Source organism: Elephas maximus, chromosome 8 (assembly GCF_024166365.1).
Source record: "Elephas maximus indicus isolate mEleMax1 chromosome 8, mEleMax1 primary haplotype, whole genome shotgun sequence".
Lineage (NCBI taxonomy): Eukaryota > Metazoa > Chordata > Mammalia > Proboscidea > Elephantidae > Elephas > Elephas maximus.
The window spans coordinates 93352654-93373461 of record NC_064826.1 but is presented as its reverse complement, the minus strand read 5'-3'; the positions used below and the strand labels follow the sequence as shown (position 1 = coordinate 93373461).

General features: G+C 39.3%; 1 protein-coding gene across 2 annotated transcripts in view; it reads left to right on the top strand.

Moving 5' to 3' along the window:
• Positions 1–20808, top strand: part of PDE1C (phosphodiesterase 1C) — a 626169-nt gene that overhangs the window by 469812 nt on the left and 135549 nt on the right. For both annotated transcript variants that reach the window (XM_049894061.1, XM_049894060.1), the window contains 4 exons: positions 10584–10697; positions 12271–12453; positions 13392–13458; positions 19087–19203. In XM_049894061.1, coding sequence (XP_049750018.1) covers positions 10584–10697; positions 12271–12453; positions 13392–13458; positions 19087–19203 — 481 coding nt within the window. The remainder of the gene's footprint in view (positions 1–10583; positions 10698–12270; positions 12454–13391; positions 13459–19086; positions 19204–20808) is intronic.

Genomic DNA, 20808 nt, shown 5'->3' with positions numbered 1-20808 from the left:
GTATGTGTGCATTTATTGATATAAATTGGCCTCTGAGCACTGCTTTTGCTGTGTCCCAGAGGTTTTGATAGGAAGTATTTTCATTCTCGTTGCTTTCTATGAATTTCCTTATTCCCTCCTTGATGTCTTCTAGAACCCAGTCTTTTTTCAGGAGGGTATTGTTCATTTTCCAAGTATTTGATTTCTTTTCCCTAGTTTTTCTGTTATTGATCTCTAGTTTTATTGCCTTGTGGTCTGAGAAGATGCTTTGTAATATTTCGATGTTTTGGACTCTGCAAAGTTTGTTTTATGACCTAATATGTGGTCTATTCTAGAGAATGTTCCATGTGCGCTAGAAAAAAAAGTATATTTTGCAGCAGTTGGGTGGAGAGTTCTGTATAAGTCAATGAGGTCAAGTTGGTTGATTGTTGTAATTAGATCTTCCGTGTCTCTGTTGAGCTTCTTACTGGATGTCCTGTCCTTCTCCGAAAGTGGTGTGTTGAAGTCTCCTACTATAATTGTGGAGGTATCTATCTCGCTTTTCAACTCTGTTAAAATTTGATTTATGTATCTTGCAGCCCTGTCATTGGGTGCGTAAATATTTAATATGGTTATGTCTTCCTGATCAATTGTCCCTTTTATCATTATATAGTGTCCTTCTTTATCCTTTGTGGTGGATTTAAGTCTAAAGTCTATTTTGTCAGAAATTAATATTGCTACTCCTCTTCTTTTTTGCTTATTGTTTGCTTGATATACTTTTTTCCATCCTTTGAGTTTTAGTTTGTTTGTGTCTCTAAGTCTAAGGTGTGTCTCTTGTAGGCAGCATATAGATAGATCGTGTTTCTTTATCCAGTCTGTGACTCTCTGTCTCTTTATTGGTGCATTTAGTCCATTTACATTCAGGGTAATTATAGATAAATAAGTTTTTAGTGCTGTCATTTTGATGCCTTTTTATGTGTGTTGTTGACAATTTCATTTTTCCACATAGTTTTTTGTGCTGAGGCGTTTTTCTTAGTAAATTGTGAGATCCTCATTTTCATAGTGCTTGACTTTATGTTAGTTGAGTCGTTACGTTTTTCTTGGCTTTTATCTTGAGTTATAGAGTTGTTATACCTTTTTGTGGTTACCTTATTATTTACCCCTATTTTTCTAAGTAAAAACCTAACTTGTATTGTTCTATATCGCCTTGTATCACTCTCCATATGGCAGTTCAATGTCTCCTGTATTTAGTCCCTCTTTTTGATTATTGTGATCTTTTACCTATTGACTTCCATGATTCCCTGTTATGTGTATTTTTATTATTATTTTTTAATTAATCTTAATTTGTTTTTGTGATTTCCCTATTTGAGTTGATATCAGGACGTTCTGTTTTGTGACCTTGTGTTGTGCTGATATCTGATATTATTGGTTCTCTGACCAAACAATATCCTTTAGTATTTCTTGTAGCTTTGGTTTGGTTTTTGCAAATTCTCTAAACTTGTGTTTGTCTGTAAATATCTTAATTTCGCCTTCATATTTCAGAGAGAGTTTTGCTGGATATATGATCCTTGGCTGGCAGTTTTTCTCCTTCAGTGTTCTGTATATGTCGTCCCATTCCCTTCTTGCCTGCATGGTTTCTGCTGAGTAGTCAGAACATATTCTTATTGATTCTCCCTTGAAGGAAACCTTTCTTTTCTCCCTGGCTGCCTTTAAAATTTTCTGTTTATCTTTGGTTTTGGTGAGTTTGATGATAATATGTCTTGGTGTTTTTCTTTGTGGATCAATCTTAAATGGGGTTCGATGAGCATCTTGGATAGCTATCCTTTCGTCTTTCATGATGTCAGGGAAGTTTTCTGTCAGGAGTTCTTCAACTATTTTCTCTGTGTTTTCTGTCCCCCCTCCCTGTTCTGGGACTCCAATCACCCGCAGGTTATCCTTCTTGATAGAGTCCCACATAATTCTTAGGGTTTCTTCATTTTTTTTAATTCTTTTATCCGATTTTTTTTCAGCTATGTTAGTGTTGATTCCCTGGTCCTCCAGATGTCCCAGTCTGCATTCTAATTGCTCGAGTCTGTTCCTCTGACTTCCTAGTGCGTTGTCTAATTCTGTAATTTTATTGTTAATCTTTTGGATTTCTACATGTTGTCTCTCTATGGATTCTTGCAACTTATTAATTTTTCCAGTATGTTCTTGAATAATCTTTTTGAGTTCTTCAACAGTTTTATCAGTGTGTTCCTTGGCTTTTTCTGCAGTTATCCTAATTTCATTTGTGATATCATTAAGCATTCTGTAAATTAGTTTTTTATATTCTGTATCTGATAATTCCAAGATTGTATCTTCATTTGGGAAAGGTTTTGATTCTTTTGTTTGGGGGGTTGGAGAAGCTGTCACGGTCTGCTTCTTTAAGTGGTTTGATATGGATTGTTGTCTCCGAGCCATCACTGGGAAACTAGTTTTTCCAGAAAATCCGCTAAAAAAAAATGCAGTCAGATTCCTATCAGAGTTCTCCCTCTGGCTCAGGCTATTCAGATGTTAATGAAGCCGCCTGGGGAGGGTGGGGGAGGGAACAGAGAGATAGGAGAGTAGCACCTCAGAATATAGCCAGAGTTGCTTGTCTTGCTTGTAATGACTATTATATCTGAGATTCCCGTGGGCGCGTCACCTATGTGTGCTGGCTGTGTGGAGATTGCCCCCGGGGGGTCTGGCCCGCTGGAGTCACGGTCAGATCCTCTGCTTCCAGCCCCACACCCAGCGTCAAGGCTCCCCTACTGGGACGGTGCACTCTCGACTCCAAAATCAGTCGCTGCCTCCCGGGGACTTCTCGTGCCACCAGCCGCGTGGCCGTGCCGCCCCCGAGAACTAGTTGGGCCTCCTCCCGGGGTTAGTTCAGATGGGTGGAGCAGGTCCCCGTGCTTGTGCCGTGACTGAGTGTCCCGGCTGGGACGCTGTTCTCCCCGCTCCAATACCAGTCGCTGCCTCCCGGGGACTTCTCCTACCGGCTGCGCCCCACGCCGCCCGCGCGACCCGGCTGGTCCCCTTCCTGGGGTTAGTTCAGGGGGGTGGAGCAACTTTCCGTGTTTATGGCGTACCTGCGTCCAGGCCAAATCCCTGCAGGACGGTTCCCCGGCTCGGATGCTGCGCTTTCTGCTCCAAGACCAGTCACTGCCTCCCGGGGACTTCTCCTACCGGCTGCGTCCCACGCCACCCGTGGAACCGGCTGGTCCCCCTCCCGGGGTTAGTTCAGGAGGGTGGAGCAGGTCTCTGTGCTTGTGCTGTACCTGACTGGTACGCTGGCTCAAGGCTCTGGAAACAATCGCTGCTTCCCCGTATTAGTTCGTTCTCCGTCTCTAAATCTGTGTTTGTTGTTCAGGGTTCGTAGATTATTATGTATGTGATCGATTCACTTGTTTTTCCGTGTCTTTGTTGTAAGAGGGATCCGAGGTAGCGTCTGCCTAGTCCGCCATCTTGGCTCCCAGTCTTTTATTTTATCTTTGATTAAAGCTTCTGTTTTTGTTTTTTGTTATTGTTGTTTTACTTTTTTGTTATGGAAGCCCCATTATCAGTAGGTAGGATCTTCTGGTTTATATACTTCTATTTGTCTATGTTTCTCTCATCATTTTTGTCTGCTTAGTCCTGTTGCCTAAATTTATGTAAATTGAGATGGGTCGTATGAGAGATTCATGTCAATATCTGGTAGAATCTTTAGTCCTAAAAAGTCCTAAATGAAAGGAAAACAAGCAAAGTAAAATGAGGGTAAATTTAAACTTATATATATTTTTTTCCCTTTCATTTCAGATGACCGACTTAGCCAGGGATGTGTTTTGCTAAAGAGCTTCTTATCCTTCTTAGGGGCAGCAGTCAGGGCTAGCTGCCACAATCTCCCTGTTCTTTGGCAGGCTTGCTGTTCACTGAACTTGAGTGACTAGTAAGCTGTTCATGCCAACCCCCTGTCCTGTACTGTCTCTGAAACCCAGAATATTTCCTGGGCTGCTAATGGGATCCAAGGGCTGACCCTCAGCCAAGCCTGCAGAGGGCTGTGCTGGTTTCCTTTGTGCATTTCCCTTTGGCATGCTGGAGACTTACAAGCCAGGCAGGTACTACCCTCTGTCTACTCTCATCTGTGCTTTACGGTATTGAAATCCCTGGAAATTTCTTTTGTATGTTGGCCCTCTTGCCTACTTTTTTAAGGTTGATGCAGGATTTTTCTTCATTCTCTACTGTTGGTCATTTTTGTATAGAACTGGAAAGGAGTTGTTTACATCTTGCCAAGAAGCAGGCCTATTCTCCTCCATGAATACAAGACAGAATACTTTCAGGTCAGGAAAGTGGGCACAGATTGCATAAACCAATGGGAAATGGAGACTTGGCAATAATCTCAAAGTATCCTGCTAAAATTTTTCTCATTTTGTTACCTGTGATAATTAGGGTAATTGAATACCAGCACTGGAAAAACGAATGACTACGTGTCACATATATCAATTTGATTTATCTTTATATCAACCTTGGAAATTTGGTAGTTGCCTCTCCATTTTATAGATAACACTCAGAGAAGTTAAATAACTTACTTGATATTACATAACTGATAGGTGTGAAGTGGGATTCAAATGCTAACTTGTCTTCAAAGTTCTACTCTTTTCTTTGCTGCCAGTCAAACAGCCTGAAGAGTTATCCAATCTCCAAATCTCTGTGGTCTGTAAAGTGTTGTCAGTTACAGGCCTTTGGTCATCTGTAGTTGTTTTTTTTGGTCTGATATACTTTATTGGTCTGTTTTCCTTCCCAGTGTGGATAAAACTTATGTAAATGAGGGAAGAGCATTTTTTAAAATAGTTTTTACATGTGCAGTTCATTGACAAAATTATGTATGTCACATTTTGTCAACATTCTCGCTATCTCTACCCATATCATTTGACCACTGCTGACTTAGACTGTCTGTCCCTTAAAGTTCTCACCTGCGCATTAGGGTTACAGTTGTCAGTTTGATCTCATACAGATAATTCTTTAAAAGAGCATAATCCTCAAGACAAACATTCTTTAGTAATTGAGCTAAAACATTGTTTAGCTTAAAAATAACTTCATGGGATAGTTTTAGTTCAAGGTTTAAAAATTGTTTCTTAGGCAGTAGATTTGTTGATTCACCCAGTCTCAATGGAACCAGTTAAGTCTGGTTTCCATGATAATTTGAAGTTCTGTTCCACATTTCTTCATCCTTTTGCTAAGGAGCCATCTATTGGGTCCTTGATCAAAGGGCACCATCCATTTCTTCTGGTTTCATGGCAAAGGAGACAGTAATTTATGGGTGCAATTAAACCTACAGTCCATTTCCTTCTGTGATTTCTGGGTTGTCTTCTTCCTCTGTTGCTCCGGGCAAATAGAGACCAATTGTATCTTGGGTAGCCACCAGCATGCTTTGAAGACCCCAGGCACTACTCAGTGAACAAGGAGATAGAACAGAGAATCTAAAGACAACATTAGGCCAATTGACTGGATAGACACACAAAATTATGGCTCTAAACCTTTGAACAAAGGAAACATCTTGTGCCCAAGTAGTTGTACCTCAGCAGTATCAACAGCTGCTGCTTCTTTTTTTGGGGGGGGGGGGCTGCTTTTTTTTTAATTATAGAGTTATATATGACACTGTGTTTACCAACTTGCCCCCCACCCTTTTTTTTCCAGTGTTCAGCTTAGCGTTTACAGTAGTTATGTAACAATTACCTTCAGTCAATGCCAATTTTCCTATCACTATAGACAAAAATTTACTACTTTTCTCCTCCTCCCCCCGCCAGTAACCACTAACCATTTATTTCTATATATTTACCTATTCTTGTCATTTTGTATTAAGTGGAACCATACAATATTCATTCTTCTGTGCCTGACTTATTTTGTGAAGCTTACTGTCTAGCATGTATCAAGACAGAAGGACATGTTTTGTTGTTTCTCTTCTACTGGCTAGAACTTTTTCTGTGTGTGAGTGCTTTAAGTGAAAGTTTGCAGTTCAAGTTAGTTTCTCATACAAAAGTTTATATACACATTGTTATGTGACCCTGGTTGCTCTCCACATAATGTGACAGCTCATTCCTCCTTTCCGCTCTGTATTTCTCATGTCCATTCAACCAGCTGCTGTCCCTTTCTGCCTTCTGATCTCGCCTCTGGACAGGAGCTGCTCATTTAGTCTCATGTATCTACTTGAGCTAAGAAGCACACTCTGCACAAGTATCACTTTATATCTTATAGTTCAGTCAAATCTTTGTCTGAAGAGTTGGCTTCAGGAATGGTTTTAGTTTTGGGCTAACAGAGAGTCTGGGGCTGTGTGTTCTGGGGTCCCTCCAGTCTCAATCAGACCATTAAGTCTGGTCTTTTTACATGAATTGAGTTCTGCACCACACTTCTCCTGCTCCATCAGAGATTCTGTTGTGTTCCCTGTTAGGGCAGTCATTGGTTTTAGCCGGGCACCATCTAGTTCTTCTGGTCTCAGGCTGATGTAGTCTCTGGTTTATGTGGCCCTTTCTGTCTCTTGGGCTTATGTTTTCCTTGTGTCTTTGGTGTTCTTCATTCTCTTTTGCTCCAGGTGGGTCCAGACTAATTGATGCATCTTAGATGGCCGCTTGCTAGCTTTTAAGACCCCAGACACCACTCACCAAAGTGGGATGCAGAACATTTTCTTAATAAACTTTGTTACGCCAGTTGACCTAGATGTCCCCTGAAACCATGGTCCTCAGACCCCTGCCCCTGCTGCTCTGTCCCTTGAAGTGTTTGGTTGTATTCAGGAAACTTCTTAGCTTTTGGTTTAGTCCAGTTTTGCTGACTCTTCCTGTATTGTGGTGTTGTTCTTCTGTTCACCTAAGGTAATTCTTGTCTTTTGTCTAGCTAGTGAATACCCCACTCCTTCCCTCCCCACCCTCGTAACCATCAAAGAATGTTTTCTTCTGTGTTTAAACCTTTTCTTGAGTTCTTAGAACAGTGGTCTCATATAATATCTGTCCTTTTGCGACTGACTGATTTCACTCAGCATAATGCTTTCCAGAATCATCCATGCTATGAGATGTTTCACAGATTCATCATTGTTCTTTATCATTGGGTAGTATTCTATTGTGTGAATATACTATAATTTGTTTATCCATTCATCCATTGATGGGCACCTAAGTTTCCATCTTTTTGCTATTGTGGACAATGCTGTAGTGAATATGAGTGTGCATATATCTATTCCTGTGAGGGCCCTTATTTCTCTAGGATATAATCCAAAGAGTGGAATTGCTGGATCGTATGGTACTTCTATTTATAGCTTTCGAAGGAAGGGCAAAATCAATTTCCAAAGTGGTTGTACGATTTTACATTTCCACCAGCAGTGTATAAGTGTTCCAGTCTCTCCACAACCTCTCCAACATTTATTATTTTGTGTTTTTTGGCTTAATGCTAGCCTCGTTCAGGTGAGATAGTATCTTATTGTAGTTTTGATTTGCATTTCTCTAATGGCTGATGATAGTGAGCATTTCCTCATGTATCTGTTAGCTGCCTGAATGTCTTTTTTGATGAAGTGCCTGTTCATATCTTTGGCCCATTTTTTAATTGGGTTGTTTGTCTTTTTGTTCTTGAGGTGTTGCAGTATTTTATAGATTTTAGAGATTAGACCCTGATTAGATTTGTCGTCGCCAAAAATTTTTTCCCAGTCTGTAGGTTGTCTTTTTACTCTTTTGGTGAAGTCTTTTGATGAGCATAAGTGTTTGATTTTTAGGAGTTCCAAGTTATCTAGTTTCTCTTCTGGTGTTTGTGCATCGTTAGTAATGTTTTGTATATTGTTTATGCCATGTATTAGGGCTTCCATTGTTGTCCCTATTTTTTCTCCCATGATCTTTATTGTTTTAGATTATATATTTAGGTCTTTGATCCATTTTTAGTTAGCTTTTGGGCATGGCATGAGGTATGGGTCTTGTTTTATTTTTTTGGAAATGGCTATCCAGTTATGCCAGCACCATTTGTTAAAGAGATGGTCTTTTCCTCATTTAATGGACTTTAGGCCTTTGTCAAATATCAGCTGCTCATAGGTGGATGAATTTACATCTGGATTCTCAATTCTGTTTCATTGGTCTATGTTATCTGTTGCTGTACCAGTACCAGGCTGTTTTGACTACCATGGTGGTATAATTGGTTCTAAAATCAGGTAGTGTGAGGCCTCCCACTTTGTTCTTATTCAGTAAGGCTTTACTTATTCAGGGCCTCTTCCCTTTCCATATGAAGCTGGTAATTTGTTTCTCCATTTCATTAGAAAATGACACTGGAATTTGGATCAGGGTTGCATTGTACCTGTAGATCACCTTGGGTAGAATAGACATTTTCACAATATTCAGTCTTCCTATCCATGAGCAAGGTATGTTTTTTCACTTATGTAGGTATCTTTCAGTTTCTTGCAGTAGTGTCTTGTTGTTTTCTTTGTAGAGGTCTTTTACATCTCTGGTTAGTTGTATTCCTAAGTACTTTATCTTCTTGGGGGCAATTGTAAATGCTATTGATTTGGTGATTTCCTTTTCAAAGTTCTCTTTGTTGGTGTAGAGGAATCGAACTGATTTTTGTATGTTTATCTTGTATCCTGGTACTTTGCTGAACTCTTCTGTTAGTTTCAGTAGTCTTTTTGTGGATTCTTTGGGATTTTCTGTGTATAAGTTCATATCATCTGCAAATAGAGATACTTTTACTTCTTCCTTACCAATTTTGATGCCCTTTATTTCTTTTTCTTGCCTAGTTGCTCTGGTTAGGACCTCCAGCACAATGTTGAATAAGAGTGGTGATAAACAGCATCCTTATCTGATTCCCACTCTCAGGGGGAACACTTTCAGACTCTTTCCATTTAGGATGATGTTGGCCATTGGCTTTGTATAAATGCTGTTCATTATGTGGAGGAATTTTCCTCCTATTTTGCTGAGAGTTTTTATCATGAATAGGTGTTAGACTTTGTCAGATGCCTTTTCTGCATCAATTGGTAAGATCATGTGGTTCTTGTCTTTTGTTTTATTTATGTGATGGATTACATTGATTGTTTTTCTAATGTTGAACCACCCCTGTGTGCCTGGTATGAATCCCACTTGGTCATGGTGAATTATTTTTTTTGATATGTTGTTGAATTCTATTGGCTGTTGGAATCGACTCGATGGCACTGGGTCTGGGTTAGAGTTTTGTTGAGGATTTTTGCATCTAAGGTCATGAGGGATATAGGTCTGTAATTTTCTTTTTCTATGGAGTCTTTACCTGGTTTTGGTATCAGGGATATGCTGGCTTCATAGAATGAGTTTGGTAGTATTCCGTCCTTTTCTATGCTCTGAAATACCCTTAGTAGTAGTGGTGTTAACTCTTCTCTGAAAGTTTGGTAGAACTCTGCAGTGAAGTTGTGGGCTTTTTTTTGTTGGGAGTTCTTTTGTTATGGGTCTATTTAGTTGTTCCAGTTCTGTTTGCATTAGTTTAGGTAGGTAGTGTGTTTCTAGGAATTCATCCATTTCTTCCAGGTTTTCAAATTTGTTAGAGTACAATTTTTCATAGTAATCTGATACGATTCTTTTAATTTCAGTTGGGTCTGTTGTAATATTGCCTATCTCATTCCTTACTTGGGTTATTTGCTTCCTCTCCTGTTTTTCTTTTGTCAGTTTTGCCAATGGTTTATCATTTTTTGTTAATTTTTTCAAAGAACCAGCTTTGGTCTTGTTAACTCTTTCAGTTGATTTTCTGTTCTCTGTTTCATTTAATTCTGCTCTAATTTTTATTATTTGCTTTCTTCTGGTGCCTGTGGGTTTCTTTTGTTGCTCTCTTTCTATTTGTTCAAGTTGTAGGGATAATTCTTTGATTTGGGCCCTTTCTTCTTTTTGTATGGGTGCATTTGTTGATATAAATTGACCTCTGAGCACTGCTTTTGCTGTGTCCCAAAGGTTCTGATAGGGTTAATGTTTTGATTTTGGCCCTTTCTTCTTTTTGGATATGTCCGTTTATGGCTAGAACTTTTGGCTAGCGATGGGAAGGTCTTGTTTTCAGTTCCTTGATTTATCATCCACTGTATTTTCTTTTTTAACTAGAGTGTTTATTTGCTTTTAGTAGGTTTTCTTCATGTCCTGTAAAATGGTTTATATTCTCATATTCCTTTTTTAGCTGTCTGTGGTTATTTTGATGGTGTAACTCTCCTCACCTGTCTTGGAGCATCCTTCTCTATTGCCGCTGCTGAACACAGTGTCTTGAGCTTAGCAGAATCTCAAGAGGTTTTTGTGATGTTGTTGGTTGTGCTTTACTACATCGGATTAGAACAACAACAACAACAACAAAAAATCGGAATAAAAGCAACATAATTAATAACCTAGGAACATAAAGAACATAAGAGACAGCTAGAACATAAGAGACAGCTAGAAAAATATTGGGGTTGGTTAATACCTGGTTGACAAGAATATTTTTGTTTTTGCTTCACAATTTTTTATTTGGATCATCCGTTTGATAAGTATTGGTCTGCCCCATAATTAGATTTATATTTTCCTTTCAGACATATTGGAATTAGTAGAGCGTTCAGTAACTGTAAAATGTACCACTATAATTTTAGGATTATTTTTTGATTGTCATCTTCTAACTGAATCATATCTGTTTTTTTTTTTTTCTCAAAGGTTACGCTCTTTGGTCAAACAATTAGAAAGAGGAGAGGCATCAGTGGTGGATCTTAAGAAGAATTTGGAATATGCAGCCACAGTACTTGAATCTGTATACATTGATGAAACCAGGTAAACTAGTCCAGTGATGGTAAATTTTCTGTTAAATCGTCTTTCTGAAATTGTCCTTCATGGCAGGTAGGGAGTAGGATTCAAATTACTGTGTTGGAGCCTTAGTTTCCAGAAATAAACTGGGTAGATTTGGACAAGTCACTTAGCCTGTGTGCCTCCTCACATAAAAGGAGTTAACAGAAGCTATCTTACAGGGCCATTATGACAATGAAGCGAAGTAATGTAAGAGAACAAGTCATTTTTAAAAATCTGGTAAGGTTTTTATCAAATGAGTTAGTTTCACCGTTACTATTGTTAGCTTCAGTCTAAAAATTATGTTCCTGTTTTAATTCACAATGTTCATCAGGAAATGGAGACACCTGAAGTGATTGAGAAGTATTTGTTCTCTGAAGTATCCAGTATTTCTCCTTTAATCTTACATGTTATTGATTTTCCTGGCAAACTCTTTCCACTTAAATTAGCCAAAAGCACTAAAACAGTTGCAGTTACTAAAGCCATTTAAAAGTAAAAAAGAAATTGCTTTTCCTTCAAAAAATGTTAAAATGGAGAATATAAAAGGGTTTTTTTTTTTTCTAATTCAGATAGGCTTACTTGTCAGTGTTTTTAACATCTTACTTTTCCTTGCCAAATTCCAATCTGAAAATGTTTCACTGTAATCTCAGGATTATATGGTTTATTGTTTGGTGACGTGCATGGCTCCTAATTTAAGAAGATTTGATGTCATAGTATTTTTCAGATAAGTGTTGTTTCCTTCCCCTCAGTTAATGTGCCTAAAGGAAAAACCAAAACAAAGAAAACACTTTACATTGGCACTTGCCTCTACTGCTTATTTTTAGTAGGGGTTAATATAATATAAAATATAATCTTATGTTTTATTTTAACTTACTATTTTTTAATTATGTTTCTAGTGGTCTTCCCTCTGAATAAGTTTGAAAAATCTGCTAAGCACAGTGTCAGATGACTTAAATCATATGCTCAAATGAAAAACTGCATTATTTTAGACATTTTGTTTGAATTTAGACATTCAAATTTCTGTAACATCTTCTAAAACTGGATAGAATATCAGTTGACATTGCTTAGCATCAGCACTGCAGAGGACTGGGTAGCTGTGATTTGGGTACTTCTTTCCAGTCTTTAAATGTCCTTTTTTTTTGTTTGTTTTTTGGACAAAATAATGCCAAATAGTCCATTTATGAAGTAATTCATTGAATGGCCACTAAGCCTTCTGTGAATGCATTTTAAAATGGAAGATTTAAATTCCCTCAGATCTTCTAGGAGTAAAGATATTGGGTGCTCCTGAGTGCAGGATCCACGGAACCTAGATGAGAGATATCTGAGCCCCCTCACCCCTTTGTTCCTCTGCCCACTCTGGTAAAGAGAACCATCCTGAAACACAAATGATGTGCTTTCACAAGCCTTATCAGAAAGCTGCTGCATGTTTTGTGGCCAGTGTAACTTGTTTTCTTTGCCCCTTTGTATGTAGGTGGCATGGAGAGAGGGAGAAGCTGTGTTGAACAGAAAGCTCTAACTTCAGATAAAATCTCAGTGTCCTGGTCGTGTTTTTCACATTCAGGCGACTCCTGGATACCGAGGATGAGCTCAGTGACATCCAGTCAGATGCTGTGCCATCTGAGGTCCGAGACTGGCTGGCTTCCACCTTCACACGGCAGATGGGGATGATGCTCAGAAGGAGTGAGGAGAAGCCTCGGTTCAAGAGTATTGTCCATGCAGTGCAGGCTGGGATATTCGTGGAGAGGTAAAGATGGCCACCATTCTGTGACCAAAGCAGCAAATGGAATACCAGTTTCCAATAGCTGGAAGCTTTGCTCCAATCTAGTTTTGATACCTTTTAAATACTGAAAATTCTAGGTGGAAAGAATAGGTAAATGAGAAGTAGCAAAACATACCTATTTTAATATCTGCAGCATTGTTAGGACAAACTTTTGCCTTTCCTCAGAATTCTTTTTATGAAGTAGAGATGGTTTAGTTTGAGTTCAGTCTCTAGTTTTTGAAGAAGGACCCCATCTAATCCATCATTCATTGACATATGTTCATGATGGCTACACTGGGAGCTGGTCAGGAATGCTTTGAGATTGCTGACTCAGGAAGGGCAGTTTATTTGCAGGGATTTGAGTTTCTCATGATACTTTTCAGTTTTATGAGCCATCTTACTGTTTGAAACTGAATTGCCCTCCTCCTTCCTCCAAAATAGATTCCAGAAACATTATCCTTATAATCCCTGTTGCACAATTACACATTTATAAATTCCACGTTGAGTTCGAAATTCACCTGGGCCATTTCTCTTCCTTGTTTTTGACAGTTCTAAAGAAAATGCTCTTCTAAGTGGGTTGTCCCTATGAATTCTTCATTCAGGTTAAAAGTACTATACTTCACATTGTCCATACTGTGTCATAATTCACTTTTGACAAAAGTAACATGTTTTAATAATTTAATTCCCAGCCCTGGACACATAGACTTAATTTTTTTGTTTCCAGAGATTCATTATGATGCTTTAATTTCTATTGAATTCAGCACTTAGCCCACTTGAGTGACTATGAAAAAGGTCATAGAAGAAATTGCTGGTTCCCTGGGTTAGCAGAGGACATGACCTCTAATTATTTCGTGTAAGTCTGTGGACTACTAATCCGTCTTTGTAAGAAGTTACAATGCATTCTTCCGCTCTGTCTTTGCCAGAATGTATAGACGAACATCAAACATGGTTGGACTGAGCTACCCACCAGCTGTTATCGAAGCATTAAAGGTAATGCCAATGAAAAGATTTTAAAATGTACGCGATACCCTATAAAAAGTGTAATGAAATTTGTTGTTGTAAAATAAGAGACTTTTATGTACAGCTCTTTACCCAGTCATTCCTGACTTTTTTTCTCTCATTATCTTTTTTGTATCTCTTCTAACAGTATAACTATATTTTCAGCCATCTTCCTATTTTTTTTTTTTTTTTTTTAAATCAAACTCTGTGTTGGTTTCACTTCTTTCTACTTCCCTGGAGCAGTTTAGGTTTTGTACAGTTGATATCATGGGATGCAGTTGGTTTCACTTCTTTCTACTTCCCTGAAGCGGTTTAGGTTTTGTACAGTTGGTATCATGGGATGCAGTCTATCTTTGGCCATAAAAAATGATCAAATTTATTCTGGCTATAAGTATTTAACATCAGAGTATCTTTGTTGATCGTAATATTATCATTATTTCAACACCTACTATAAATCCATTTTATAGACAACAAAACTAAGACTCAACCAGATTTAGTCAGAGATAGAGCTAGGGTTCTACCCCAGAGCTCTTGTCACATGGTAGCTCTCAGTAACATTTATTTCATGAATGTACACCCCCAGGGCCCTTGTCTTCTCCACATAGCCTCCTGTTTTCTCAAGACTCTCACTGAGCCAAAATATTCCTTGTGAAATGATGCAGATGTTTGAGTTTAAATGGGCTAAATGCTGCAGCAGTACTCCCAATCAGGCAAGCTCTTGGAACTGTATACAAAATCTCTAAAAGCCCCAAAGCAGAAGTATTCCTTTAGGAGTGTGTTAGGTCAAATCAACCACTCTGAGAGTATCCCAGCTGCGCTTAACCTGACTTGGCTTCTCAATTCGAGAGCAGGCCTGTGCTAAGGCCTAGGATCACTGGGCTGGTTGATGTTGCATGGTGTCTACACATGGAGTTGGGTCCACTTGCTCAGGGACGTCATCACATCCTGACCTTTGCTAAAGAGATTGCTGTTGTTCTCTGAAACCTGAAAAATACATTACCTGGTGATATTTTCAGAGGACAGCTTAAAAAGTTCATGGAATCAGGGATAGAAGGGCTTCTTAATTCAATGTCAGGAAAGAGCCCTTTAGGGCCATTTGAGTATATATTCATACTCCTTTCTCCCATCTATGAGACATTCACTAGCTGAATTTGTGAGACCCTATATACATGAATTTTCATTTCTCCCTTTTCTGTCTCTGTATTTTCTCTTTTTTCTTAACTCATCTTAAGAGCAGAAAGAATACTCACAGCTGGAAGACATGCATGTTTTCTGTGGTTCCTCTTTAACCCCTACTCTGATGGCCAATACATTAGTGTAATTTACAGTGACATTTCTTATGTTAATGTGTGAAATCCTTCATGAAATCTGATGTTTCATAACAACCGGTATGAAGTTACATTGGTTTTTCATAACTGAGTCTGAAACACTCAGTGAAAGTCCTAGAAATATTGAAACCATCTTTTACCTTTAATTTATTGCTTTACCATGACCATAAATATGTGTACCAAGAAATTTATGCAAATGTTTCTTCCAAACTGAGACTTCTTTTCTATGCAGAACAATTGAAGAAAATGTGGGGCACAACCTATGATGCACGTGAATTGTTACTTTATGCTTAGGAAGAAGTAACTTGTAGATGCACACATGTCTTTTTGAGGGGAAAGATGCTTAGATTATTCACAAAAGGAATAAGTACTAACTTTCTAAATAGCTATACTTTTCCGCATATACTGCCAAAACCGCAATTTCTCCTGGTCCTGCCCCCTGTTTCCTAGGGAGGTTCAGAATCTTTTTAGAATCTAATATTTCCCCACTTCCCCAAACTCTGGTTTTATTTGCAGTGGGTTGGAGGTGAGTTGGAGAGATTACAGAGATTGAGTCTTCTTTTCTTTTTTTACATGGTGCCTGTTAGGAAAAGGTTATTTCCACTTTACTGGTGGTAGTTTTATATGGGATCAGTACTGTTTTCTTCTGCTACAGAAATTTTGCCCAAAGACTGAGAGAATACAATTTAATAAAACAAGCATTGCGCTACTATCCTGGTAACTTTTGTGATTCATGTAAGGGCATGGCATAGAATGACATTTCAGGAAGAGAGTGATTAGCTACTACCAGTCCCTAAATTTGAAATACATTGCATTTTTGTTCTTTTTCTTTTTTTCAGTCAATATGTATTAGTTTCTGCTTTGGGGGTGTTTTATCCCTGTCTTCTGGGGTGGAGTTATTGGAAGTGGAGAAGTATGCTTATCTTCAGGAGAGCTTGTTGTGAGATCAGGAGGAGACCCATTTGGACAGACTCCAGGCTTAAAGTGGGAGGAAAGGAAGTGAGGAGGTTCAGGTTTCCTTTATGTGAGACTCACAGGAAGTTCAGGCAGTTTCTCCACAGGAATGGTCTTGGGCAAAGTTTGGCATAAAGCAATTAAAGCAGTTGCTTGTTAAAATGCAGATTCCAGGCCCTGCCACCAGGATTCTGTGGAGTCCCCCATCCTAGAATCAGCATTTTTACTGATCACTCCAAGTGGATCTGAAGAACATTAAAAATTGAGAATCACGGCTAAGGCCTCCCTAAAATGAGGGTCAGAGATGCAAAGGACATCCACCTCACTGTCTCTGTTCGCTCATCCCCCTGATTCTCTGAGCTCTCAAGGTCTCCCATTCAGAGTGAAGCTTTGCTTTTTTCACTATGGTACTTTCTATATTTCCAGTGATAAAGAACTTTTCTCTTTTTTTACTCATTCTGGAGACTAGGATTAAAGATCGTCAGATATGACAAAGTGTTCCAACCTATTTAGTTGTCAATGGACTTTTCCTTAGGGCTGGCGCATGGTCAGACAAGGCTTAGGCTCATTGACAATGCCAATTTGTAGTGACCAATGTGAAGCTTTAAGTCTTGGGTTAATCTTAAATTGCCCCAGGGTCTATGCCCCGGGCCCTAGTGGGATACTGGGGGGAATGAGGCCTCGGCCACAGTATATATTCATATGTTCATTGAGTTTACCATGTAAACTGCCATCCATGAGATCAGTAGAGGGTATCAGTGGGACTCTTATCTGGTTCTGCTACCTTATGGAATTAGACCCTTCATTTCATCTCTCTGAATTTGCCATCTGTAAAATTGGAGAATATCTGTAAAATCTAAGGTGCCCTGGTGGTACAATGGTTAAGCGCTCAGCTGCTAACCAAAAGGCCAGTGGTTCGAACCCAGCAGCGACTCCTCAGGAGAAAAGACGTGGTGATCTGCTCCCATAATTACAACCTAGGAAACCCTATGGCACGGTTCTACTGTGTTGTATAGGGTTGCTGTAAGTTGAAATTGATTCTACAGCATCCGACAACACCTATTTCTGGAGTTGTGAAGTTTTGTGAGTGTATGTAAACACTTTGCACTGTGCCAGGCACAGAAAATATGCTCAACAACTTAGCTACTTCTTAATCATTATAATGGAAGGCCGAGATGAAGTTGCCACCAAGTGTGAATGGAAACAATTCAATTGAAATTGAAACCCTTTTGGAAAAGTTTGTTTTTCCTAATATCAGTTTTTCTGTGGCCTGGCATTTGTGAGAGAGACCCTTGATGCCATTGAATGAATTTGACGGTTAGGGTGTTAGAGAGGGACAGGATTGGAATGCATGGTCTAGGTCGGGATGCAGCAAGGACTGGACAAGAACCAATCCTGTCAGTAGTTCTGAAAGCCGAGGTCTCTAGCTGGGAACCATCTGAAGCCTTGCCTGTAGTCCATGTGGTCGAAAGTGGATTCTTACTGTCTGTTCAAGTCAGTAATTTTTTTTTTTATAGAAAGTAAGACTCTTGGCATGATGAGAGACCAAATGACTATTGCTTTAACTGTATTGCTTAAACACACCGTTGTTTACCCACAAGTAGCTGGTTATGAAGGTCAGAGGCTCATCAGACAATGTTTACATACATTTTGGAGTAGCTATTTATAAACAAGGAGCCCTGGTAGCTAAGTGGTTACGAGCTCGGCTGCTAACCAAAAGGTTGGCAGTTTGGATCCACCAGCCACTCCATGGGAGGAAGATGTGTCAGTCTGCTTCCATAAAGATTTACAGCCTTGGAAACCCTATGGGACAGTTCTACTCTGTCCTATAGGGTCACTATGAGTCAGAATCAGCTCGACAGCAATGGGTTTTTATTTATTTACATACAAAGAAGACTTTGAACTTCAAGAATGATGTATAGGAGTATGTTTGGTTTAGCTTTTTTTTTTAAACTTTTTTCAGTAAAGTGACTTAGAGATTTTAGGAGTAGATCTCCGGATTAGTGACTCCAGAACTGGTAGCATTTTTCTGTCCCATGATATGAATACATTCTCCTAGGTTTACCTTGGTTTCAGTCTCAATAGTTTAGACTGAAGGGACACATTATTTTGTTTACTATAGGCTTCATGTTTCTGGGCACTTTTAAAATGAGTTAGCATTCTCAACTCTAGACTAAGAGGAAGTCAGTAAAGAGTGTCAAGGGGTTGGGGAGAAGTTAGAGGAGAAAAGCACCATAGGTTAATGTGGAGTTAATTAAATATTTGAAATTAAACAGTGGCGTCTGAAGGGCATAATGGAAAGAGCCTGAACTTAGATGTCAGTTAAACTTTGTGATTCCAACTCATAGCAACCCTATAGGACAGGGTAAAACTGCCCCAGAGGGTTTCCAAGCAGCAGCTGGTGGATTCAAACTGCCAGCCTTTTGGTTACCAGCCATAGCTCTTAACCACTACACCACCAGGGCTCTGTTTGCATTCAGGCTCCTGTTTTATCCCTACCACTTACCCTTGGTTAGTCTTAGGGAAGTTAGGTAATGTTTCAGTTTCCTGGGTCGCGCAGGCTCTTTGCGATTGACTGCTAACCTAAAGGTTGGCAGTTTGAACCCACCTAGCAGCACCGTGGAAGTGAGGCCTGGAGATCTGCTTCAGTAAAGATTATAGCCAGGAAAACCCAAAGGAGTAGGTCTACTTTGTCATGAGTCAGAATCAACTCGACAGCAACAGGTTTGGTTGTATGTGTGTTTTTTTTCTTCAATATTTTCATTTATAAAATGTTACTAATAATAACTACCGTTTAGGATTGTCTTCAGAATAAATTACGTACTTATCACCAGTCACAATGCCTAGCATACAATAGGTGCTCAATAAATTGTGTTATTATTATATTATTGTTTTAGTGATAATCCCAGTGCCGTCAAATTGATTCAGACTCATACACAGCATTTACTGCTAAAATATTAACTACTACTAGTTATTTGAATGGTATTTCCCAGCCATTCATACTTCAAATTAATTCTTCCACTTTAAAAAGAGAGCGTGCATCTTTTCCAGTGTTCAGCCCCCTCAGTCTTGGAATATCACAGGCTCTTGAGGTCGGGCCAGGTTCTCCAGGGAACCTGTATATTCATCTGCTACTACTAGTTAATATTTTAGCAGTAAATGCTGTGTAGGACTGCCAAGTTGGAAAGAGTTTGAGAATGGGTGGGCTTTAGGGTTTTGGTCTTGGGCTGTGAAGTCTTGACTAAGAACGGCATGGCCAGCCCCAATGTGGGGAGATTAACAGCTCTCTGAGCAGCTGTAGACTAATGGCATTCTTTCTCCCAACCTCGTCCTGCAGGATGTGGACAAGTGGTCTTTTGATGTCTTTTCCCTCAATGACGCCAGCGGGGACCACGCACTGAAATTCATTTTCTATGAATTACTCACGCGCTATGATCTGATCAGCCGTTTCAAGGTCAGTGACGAGGACACAGGTTTCATTTCTTCTCCTCAGCCACAATTTAAGAGCACATAAAAAATAAATAAACTGCACACATTTGCCCATCCTTGTATGACCTGTGGGCCAAGACCAAGAAATGCCTTCTCATATCAACAGAACACTGTGCTGGGTGACTTGGGACACATCCTTGGGACAGCCGCTGTGGAGAGCTCCTTGGTGGTGGGTACTCTTCATTACCCACTTGCCTGGTGGTCTAATTGGCAGGGGAGAGGCTGGAGAAGCCCATTTAGAGCCCAGTCTTGCTAGAAGTACAACCTGAAGCCTGAAATCGCCAAGCTCCCCCTTGGGCTCTGCCTGCAGATTTCATCTCGGCATGATGTTGTGTCCTATAGACCACTGCCTTCAGAGAGACAGTAATGGAGACAGAGTGAGCACCTGCTGTCTGCAGACTTTCCTTTTCCGCCGCTTGGCTCACTCAGACAAATACTCTCACTTATCATCTGTGATAGATCATTGGTATTTCCCAGCCATTCATACTTCAAATTAATTCTTCGACTTTAAAAAGAGAGCGTGCATCTTTTCCAGTGTTCAGCCCCCTCAGTCTTGGAATATCACAGGCTCTTGAGGTCGGGCCAGGTTCTCAAGGGAACCTGTATATTCATCTGCCAGCATCTGTCATATCAATGACTTGGGCTTCTCTCAGTAGATGGATGAGCCTCTGGAAAATGCAGGTCATTTTTTGTCTAACATATTGATTTCCCTGGACATCATGGTTCTTTTAAAGTGCACACGTAAGAGTTAGTAACCAATGACATATTTGCATTGATTCAACAACAAAATCAGATAACAATGGGAACATTTTCAACATCTGTTTTCAAAATTCTCTCTTTGTACATAAATTTCTTAAGATTGGCAGCTTACTTTCTCATTCATTAGTAAAACATCACGTTTAACTTTGAGAGATAAAGTTTTATTTTGTTGTTTTAGTTATTATTATGTTTTTTCTTTTTAATTGTCTTTTAGGTGAAGGTTTACAGAGCAAATTAGTTTCCCATTCAATAGTTGATACACAAATTGCTCCCGTCCCTAGTAACCATCAAAAAAAGTTTCTTTCTGTGTGTAAACCTTTTCTTGACTGCTTATAATATAGGTCTCATACAATATTTGTCTTTTTGTGATTGATTTTTTCACTCAGCATAATGTCCTCCAGATTCACCCATGTTATGAGACATTTTGCAGATTCAGTGTTATTCTTTATCATTGCATATTATCCCATATGTACCACAGTTTATCCATTCATACGTTGATGGACACTTAGGTTGTTTCTATCTTTTTGATGTTGTGGATGATGCTTCAGTGAACATGGGTGTGAATATGTCTATTTTTGTCACAGCTCTTTTTTTCTCTAGGGTATATTCCTAGAAATGGGATCGCTGGATCATATGGTATTTCCATTTCTTGCTTTTTAAAGATGCACCATACCATTTTGCATAGTGGTTGTACCATCTTACATTTCTACCAGCAGTGTATAAGAATTCTAATCTCCCCACGGCCTCGCCAGCATTTGTTGTTTTCTGTTTTTTTGATCAGTGCCATTATTGCTGAGGTAAGATGGTATGT